Here is a 9,137-nt window from a genome sequence, read left to right as displayed (position 1 = left end):
CCCCCCCCCTAAAAACAACTAAATGTGAGTCTGGTTATAAAGTTATAAAGGTCAAATAAAAGGTTTGCTGCTTGCGAGTCACATATGAACAAAAAGATACACACTGTACAAATAACACCGGTTCAAAGTGTTTTGTCTCTTCAGGAGGCTCTGAGCACACACACACACATACGTTTCTGGATATCAGGTAAGAAACTGTTCATGGTTGCAAGCAATCGCTATTGACAGCAGGCAGTAAAAAAAACAAAAAACTGATGTCAACTAATTTTCTAGGACAACTAATTAACTGCAAATAAATAGGCATTTATCCGTTGAGCATCCATTCATGCAGGGTGGAGGTTGTACCTCTCTGTGGTCTGAAGTGATGTTCCATTTGGTAGTCCACAAAGGGACACATGTGCAGAGGGGACACAGCCACCATTATGTTGTCATCCAAGGAAGGGACAGTATGTACACACACACACACACACACACACACACACACACACACACACACACACACACACACACACACACACACACACACACACACACACACACACACACACACACACACACACACACACACACACACACACACACACACACACAAGAATTCAGTGTCAGGTATCAATAAGTGATCATTCATCTCACAAACAGGCACAAGTTTTTTCTATAAAAAAAAAAAACAAGGAAGAAATAGAACATGAAAATAATAATGCTATGAATTCAATCTATTCCACCATGTGACATGTCTGTGTGTAGACAGGATAAGTATTTAGCTAAAGTTTTTCTGAATGAAAAGTTAAGCAGCAGGAACTCCCAAGGTTCCCAGAGCGCTTAACGTGGTCATCTCCTGTATTAGCATGTGACTGGGGGGGGTCCAATAAATAGAAAAGGTGATGCAGTCTGCCCTGGTTTCAGACAAAGGATCAAACCATGTGAACCTTCATAAACATCTCTTCACGTTCAACGCTTTCTTCACAGAATTAATCCAAACATGCAAACAGGAACCAAAAATTACAAGACGACGTCACCTGAGAATGCAACAGAGGCCTGTGACAGACACCAACATGCTAGCATGTAAAATGAACATAAAGTACAAGCAGCCATATAGAAAATAGCTATGTATTTGTACATATATTTATATATATACTACTAAAAAAAAGAAGAAAAAAAGGTATATATACTTTTTGCTCTGTATATTTTTAATGCATCTCTACGCTTGCAAATAAAATGTGGTACTGTATATTTGGGGTCATTTTCATCTCTCCTGAAGAAAGCCTCTCCTGCCATCACCGCTGGGGGTGTAAAGTGCTCTAAAGTGGCGAGAGAAAGAGAGAGAAAAATTCTTCTGGCTTTTTAAAATATATATATATGTTTTAAAAATGATGTCACTGTAAAAGCATTTCCGTCTCTCTTGATAAACTTTCAACAATTTCATGTATGAGCTGACCAGAACTGTGCTGTGCTATGCCGACTGACTCGTTGGAGGTGGGGTGAGGGGATATACAAATAAAACATGCAGATTTGCAACTGTGCTGGATAATAAACATATGAACAAAAACCCGGGGCCATGTACAGTGAGTTTCCGGTTAGCTCCGCAGTGTGGGAGTAATCTGCTGCCGTTTCAAGGCGGGGATAACATGTCTACCCTCACATACATGCACGCCAACGTGTGCACCATACACACACACACAAACACACACATATGCCCCCTCAAAAAAACAGGTGGCACAGAGCAAGTGCATCCATTTGATTTCTCGCACACCTACAGTATACACATGCATTCGGTGAGGCAGAAGCCTCAAATCGCTCGCTTCACACCTACTCCTTCACAAGAGCTTGCTCTTTCTAACAAAGTGTCCCTCTGCACTGTTCAAGCTTTACTCCGTTTCACAAAAATGCCATGAAAAAGAAAAAGAAAAGTAAAGACCTGACCAACTTCCATGTACAATTCTGGGACACCGTCATCTCATTGGTGGGAAAAGCATGCCATATGATATGACAGAGCTCCCATTTAAAAATGTTACATTTACCTACTAGCATGGAAGTAAAACTTCAACTGTAAAAGAATACTGAATCTTGCCAAAACATATTGTAGAGCATTGTGGAATGAGACCCTTCATATGTCAATAGACCATACCAGTGAAGTGAGGTATGATAGATGAGTCAGCGTTGATTATTCAGTTGGTGGCCCAGGCCCCAGGTGGACAAGGACATGGCAGTCTGAGGGTGCATTAGTTGAGGTTAGAACGGCTACTGTGGGCAAGATATGGCTAGCTGTAGACTCCATGTTAAAGATCAAAGAGCAGCACAGGGCTCAATTCAGTCCAAGAAAGTCAAGCCTGTTGATTCATCAGCAGTGAACAGAGATGAGAAACATAACTGGAATCATTTGGATTGAAAACTAAATGGACATACTGTAGACTGAAAAGCACGCCAACAAAAGACAACTGGCCCTTATGCAACATACTGTAAAAACACCACCCCGCAAAAACCGAACGAAAACAGAAAATGTATGTCGCCTTCGCTGCAGACTTTATTCACACTGCTTTAAAATGTCACCGTTCTGATTCACACAAACCAGACCAGAGGATAAAATGAAAATAATTCAATTATAAAATAATAAAACGTCAAGCCAATGCAACATTCTTGCAGGGGTTTCTAGGTCAGCAACCTTCAAGTCTCTCATAGCAGCTGAATAAAAGATAAGTCGTAAGGGAAGAACATGGAGAGGAAGTCTGTGAGCCGTTCTGTGGCTTCAGCCTGCGTTCTGGCCTGCCATCCGCCCGCCGTGTCCCCGAGGAGGAGGTTGCATGTGCAGTGTGGTGACAGTCAGTGAGAGTGTCACACAAACGCGCGCGCACACACACACACACACACACACACACACACACACACACACACACACACACACACACACACACACACACAAAGACACACACCCTCCAAAGAAGTCACTCATTCCACAGCAAAGCCGCACGTCTCCTCGATAGCAGTCAGCAGCTTGTCGCACAGCTTGTCGTAGCTCTCGTAGGGGGGAATGTCGATCCGGTTGAAGCTGGGGGGAGGAAGAGAGATGAATGAGAGGGAGAGAAAACAACCAGGGGAATAGAGGTGAACCAGAAGAAGAGAGGAGACAATCAGGCGTCTGGACTAGAGGTGGCACAGGTCTTCCAGGACCCGATTACCCGAAACGAGAAGGTTCGGGTTTAAAATATTGACTTGTCCCTCGGGTCAGGGTAGAGTAGGGTCTAATTGCCACGGGTCCGTTGGGGACATTCCAAAATGCATTTAACCGCAAGGATCCAAGAGGACCTGAGATTAAAAAAATAATGTGTAAACTATTTACCCTTCAATTAAACTTGCCACAAAAAGTTCGGAAATCTAACTTTGGTCGATTATATCTCCCCTTTAATAAACCCAAATGGTATTGTGTTTTATATCATTTTTATCGTTGATTTGTCACCTTTCAACGAAGTACAGCTTGTAAGCATCGGGAATTCGAGGCATGAGCTACACAGCCAAACGTGTGGGTAGCGCCGACCAGAATTTTGCCAAAATGGCTTGCAACATACTGTTCTGCTGGCATTTACTCTCGTTTTGGGCTTCCCTGACACTGAGCTTAACATTAATAAAGTGTAAAAATTGCCAATATGTGTTGTTTTTTCTTTTCCTTATTACTGTGGGAGAGTGCAATCATTCAATGCCCCAAGTAACAAAGGTGAAGACCAAAAGAACAGTATTGCAGGCCTGCCAGGCCATTTTGAAAATTTTTGGAGGAGCGCTACCCACACGTTTGGCTGTGTTTCTCATTCCACGAATGCGAGATCCTTACAAACTGTACCTCATTGTAAAGGTGACGAATCAACGATAACAATGATATCAAACACAATACCATTTGGCACAATTAAAGGGGGGATATAATGGACCGAATGTTGGCAAATTTTGGGTCAGCGCAACCCACACGTTTGGCTGTGTAGCTCATGCCTCGAATGCCCGATGCTTACAAGCTGTACCTTGTTGTAAAGGTGACAAATCAACAATGAAAATGATATAAAACACAATACCCTTTGGGTTTATTAAAGGGGAGATATAATCGACCAAAGTTAGATTTCCGAACTTTTTGTGGCGAGTGTATAAAATATATATTGCATTGCAATTACACTCCCAAATCCATATTATCTTCTGTTTTTGCATGAATGAATGAGTCCCGCAGCGCAGCCAATCTGCTGAAGTTGAAAATCATGGGAGGTTTTTTTGCGAGGTGAAACTCCAAAAAAAGCCACCTGGAAGATGCTTGTTCCTGGACATTTATCTGCGGGGATGGGCAACATAAAGTCGGTGAAAATGTTCTGTCTATCTGCAACACAGAAGAGAACGCACCAACGCACGCAAGGCAGCAGAGGCGCCAGTGGCAAGGTAAGGCAGCATTGGCAGCTACCATACCTTGGCTACAGGGTAAAATAATAAAATGTACTTCTGCACTAAATTAATCATGCCTGTTGCTAAGGATTGGCAACATCTTGCATACGTGCCTTCGCACGTGCAAGACACCAGTCATGTTGCCATACCTTAGCTTTTGCTGAACTGACGCCACTGGCGGAGTGCACCGGAGTCTCGTCTCCGTGCAGGACGAGGAACGTTTTGTGATATGAGCTGTGGACTGAGTCGTGGACTCTGACTGGACAGTAACAGTGGACTGTCACTGGACAGGATTGTGTTTATTGAGGATGTCACGGTGACTGAGCTGAAAATGCAACTGTCATGCATGACGCACGCATGCAACCCTCTGCAATAGCGCTCGCCTCTCGGAGAGGCGAACGAGTTGCGCTCTGTCTAGGCTACGACCAGTCTCAAAGTACTGTGAAAAATAAGCAAATTATAGCATCAGACACAGTTCGGGCCAAAGACCCAGCCAGATCGGGTCCATTTCCCCCGGCTCCATTTTAGGGTCAGATCCAATTTAATTTGGCTCCGGTTCCAATTTAATTCCACCGGATCCAATCACTCTCGGTGCCATTTCGGGTCGGGCTCGTAAATCAGATTTTTTTCTCAGGGCCATTCGGTTCGGTCCAAATAGCCTTGGTTCTATTTAGTCTCGGCTCCCATTTTTTGGAACCGTGCAACCCTCTAGTCTGGACATAATGTGTGTGTATACGGGTACAGTGATGATGTGTGTGAATACACACCAGGTGTGAGCTTTGGGCAGGTTGTTGGCGTTTGCGTCGATCTGATGAATGGTGAAGAGTCTGGGTCCCGCAGCACCTACAACACACACACACACACACACAAACACACACACACACACACACACACACACGCAGACACAGTTTCAGGCTTAATACAATGTCAAACAATTTACTAATTACTTTATGGAATGTATTTTGTATTCAGCAGCTGTGTAACGGTTGATTTAATCAGAAAAACATTGTTGCCAAGAAAAAGCAATCTGCAAATCAAAGTTTTTGAAACATTTTAACAACACAAATCCTGCATGTAAACTTTCAGGTGGGAATCCACAGCCAAATACCACCGACTTAATACATCCACTGACACAAACCCGGACAGACTGATGCGCCTCTTTACGCTACTCAGATAAGCACACACATGCTCACGCTCCTGTCCTCTCACAAGCCACATTCTCACACCCACCCTGTAAAGCCTTGAAGCCTTGCAGAGGGACCCTGGACGATCCGGTGACAAACTGCAGCAGCCTGGCTCTCCTCTCTTCATCGTACGACTCCACCGCCTTCCAGAACCACTTGACGATATTGCTGTCTAGGGTGCAGTGCTTCAGGCGCGTGTTGGACTTCCAGTCCGCGATGTCGATCTTACCCAGGCCGCACACAATCAGCTGTAAATGGTGCATTTATAGAAATGGTAAATGGTGCATTTATATAGTGCTTTTATCCACGGTGCTTTACAGAGATTGTGCCCCAGTACTTGAGCAGAACTATAGACACTAAGTGAAAGTTGCTCTGTCAGTTTGTACTTTTTCGTTCATAATGTACCATTTCCCTTCCTAGAAATGTAGAGGATTCAAAAGTACAATATTTGTCATTGAAATCTAGTGGAATGCAAGCCGTATGGAAAATACAAATACTCAAATAGTACAGATACTCAAAAAATAGTACAGTACTCAAGTAAACATACTTTGTTACTGTCCACCACTGTTTAGTACAGACAGATCTTACAACGTATCTTGGGGGCAGAGCAGCAGTACGGCATTGGAGCAGCGAGTTTGCAAAAGGTGTGAAGTTTGGCCAGGGATGTACAGTAGGGAAAGAGATGGTCGTACCTCCAGTTCCTTCTCGTCAAAGGCTTTAAGCAGGTGCTGTGGGATCACTTCATTGAAGCCTTTCTGCAGGGCCAGAAACTGGGCCTCGATGCCATGCAGGAACCTCCAGTTCACATACAACCTAGACACACAGAAACAGTTGAGTGACAGGCTGTCAGTGCAGGGGCGTCAATTGGGTTGGTAGCAGGGGTATGCAGCTGCCATACCCTGGGTCCAGGGGGGAGAATAAAAGTTACTTAAATATAAATCCACGAATGTCTCTTTGTCTATCTGTGCTGGTTATGTTGTTAAATTACATTAAAATAACTACAAATGCAACATTTAACAAAATGGTCACTTTAACAAGGTATTATAATCATTTTCTCCACACTTTTAATCTCCCCATCTTGACAAAATGGTATATTCCCAGGTGCAATTCATTATTTTTTAATTGTGGCACGTTTACTATTTTATGCCAAGTTTAGCTGCACTTAAAATAAATGTATCATGCCTGTTGCTAAGGTATGGCAACATGACTGGTGTCTGACACCAGTCATGTTGCCATACCTTAGCTTTTTCTGAACTGACGCCACTGTGTCAGTGCACAGAAAAATGTGGAGTCCTCCTCGAATACTCTAGGATTATTACTTCTCTCCATACCTGACATACTCCTTCTTGGTGTCCTCTGTGACTGGGACACTCTTGCCGTTGGGTTTGAGTTCGTGCTGGATGATCTCCCCATAGGCGTTGTGCTCCACACAGAAGGTGTGGTCCAACACTCCCGTGATGTCATTGTCCCTGGAATGGTGACACACACACACACACACACCTAAATCAAACCCCAAACACATTATAGTCTCATATTTTCAGACACTGGAGCTTTCCCATGCCGCCACAGGCTACATTGATGAGCATAGGTCATTGCAGATCTTTGAGCATCCAGGTACCTTATCCAGGTTTCTCATTGCCGGTATGAGAGCTTATCCAGGTTAGCAGGGACATGCATCTACTCTTATTCTACTGGTATTGAATATCAGTGGTTCTCAAACATTTTCATGTAAAGAACCCCCCACTTTTTTGAAACCCCCATAAGATTTATTTGGGAGAATTTTCAAAACTAGAGGTTTGAGCCGCTCACATCTAGAGTTCGGGCCGCTACGTGTAATAATACTACTAATAATGGAATAGATCTGTAGATCTGAGCTTGTACTTCTGCTATTTTTGAATGGCCAAAGTATAAATTAGGATTAAAATAGTTGTTTTATGTCTTCTTGCCTTGTATCTCTTAACCAAACACCTAAGACATCAAACTCTCTTCAAAGACAAAAACGCCCTGCCCTTTTTCATAAACCCCTCTGAGATGGTTGCTGTGGTTTCAGCCACCAGAGGGCACTAGAGATCACTAATATGGGGTTTCATGTTCATGTAGCTTGAGGTGCCTGCATGCATGCCTCTTGCTCTATTTGGAGGAGAAGGTGCTTTCTGCATCCATAACTTTCCCTGTCTGGCAGATGGAAGCGTGTGATCTATGTTGACTGTGAAATGTGTTCATGGATGCTGTTTGTATTCTGTAAACTGCATCCATATCCAGGATCCAGTTGTATACATTTTGGAGGAAAAAAAAAAGGTTTTCTTTGTATTTGCCTCTGGGGGCACCACCTCCTTTTTTGTGTAGAAACAGAGGACCTCGGTTTGGCCCCTCCCCTTTCTTAGTCCATTTCCCCCCCAGAGTGCTTCTGCACTACACTACACTACACTAGATGCTTAAGGCAGTGGTGCTGACGAATTCTGCTGTTAGCAGAATATTTTGCCTTGAGAGACTATGGAGCAGCTAATCTGGGTCACCACTACAGAGCAGCAGGGATCTTTCCACCCACACTTCCAGTAAGCCAAGGAAAAAAATCGGCACCCTTCTTTCTTTAAATCAGCCTCATAGTGGCAGTATAAAGGTTCATTCATACTCCAGTTTTAGGTGAATAGCAATTCACCGCGGTGTAGTTTTCTTAAGTCAGAAAACTACAACATAACGTCACTCACCGTGGTAGCAACTCACCTCTCACCTCGACACATCTCTGTTTTTACTGACCGACATCACCTAAAAAGGTGAGTAGCTACTCCTCACCTCACCCTCGAGTATGAATGAGCCTTAACAGGCCACTTCATGTTTTACCATATACTGTAACTCTTGAACTGTGGGTCATACAATAAAAAAGAAATACCACCAAGACAGTGTAAATATAAATATTTGGGGCGCCCGCTGGTCTACTGGTCTAGGTGCATACCACATAGGCATCGCCGGTTCGATTCCCGATCCGGACAACCTTTGTCGCATGTCACTCCCCATCTCTCCCCCCATTTCCTGTCAGTCTACTGTCCTATCCAATAAAGGCATAAAAGCTCAAATAACAAAAAAAATATTAAAGTGGTTAAACTCTCACACAGATGCTTTCCGGGTCTAAACAGGTCATATGAATGTGTGTTTCTTACAGGATCCAGACGAGGCTGTTGTGCAGGTCCGGGTCGACAGACTCCATGTCGTCCAGGGTGATGGGTTTACCCAGCAGCTGCTTGTAGAAAGGCAGGGTGAAGCCTCCGTCGATGTAGTGGCCGTGGAACACCGCCATGCCCATGATACGACCCACAAAGTGGAAGTAAGACAGGTGCTCCTGGAGAAGAGTGGCATTACGTTGAGTTCAGCTTATATGGCTTCGCTGCCTATCAAATGGCAGTGGTGGGGAAAAAGTACTCACGTGTTTTATTTAAGTAAAAGCATCAATACTAGTAAAAGCCAGGAATTCAAAATTTACTTGAGTAAAAGTACAAAAGTATTGGTGTCAAAATGTACCAAAAAGTACCAAAAGTCATTATCCGTTGA

General features: G+C 43.7%; 1 protein-coding gene across 1 annotated transcript in view; it reads right to left on the bottom strand.

Annotated features, from left to right (window-relative positions):
* Positions 1–573: 573 nt before the first annotated feature.
* LOC308281630 (E3 ubiquitin-protein ligase SMURF2-like) overlaps positions 574–9,137 on the bottom strand; it is a 114,024-nt gene continuing 105,460 nt past the window's right edge. Inside the window, exons 15-20 of the mRNA XM_080721859.1 lie at positions 8,750–8,928; positions 6,923–7,060; positions 6,284–6,404; positions 5,638–5,839; positions 5,175–5,250; positions 574–3,043 (exon numbers count right to left, since the gene is read on the bottom strand). Coding sequence (XP_080577985.1) covers positions 2,944–3,043; positions 5,175–5,250; positions 5,638–5,839; positions 6,284–6,404; positions 6,923–7,060; positions 8,750–8,928 — 816 coding nt within the window. The 3' untranslated portion in view covers positions 574–2,943. The remainder of the gene's footprint in view (positions 3,044–5,174; positions 5,251–5,637; positions 5,840–6,283; positions 6,405–6,922; positions 7,061–8,749; positions 8,929–9,137) is intronic.

The sequence above is a fragment of the Nannobrachium achirus genome (assembly GCF_963921795.1).
Source record: "Nannobrachium achirus genome assembly, chromosome: 3".
NCBI lineage: Eukaryota > Metazoa > Chordata > Actinopteri > Myctophiformes > Myctophidae > Nannobrachium > Nannobrachium achirus.
Note: the sequence above shows the minus strand (reverse complement) of the source record. Positions and strands in the feature narration are given on the sequence as shown.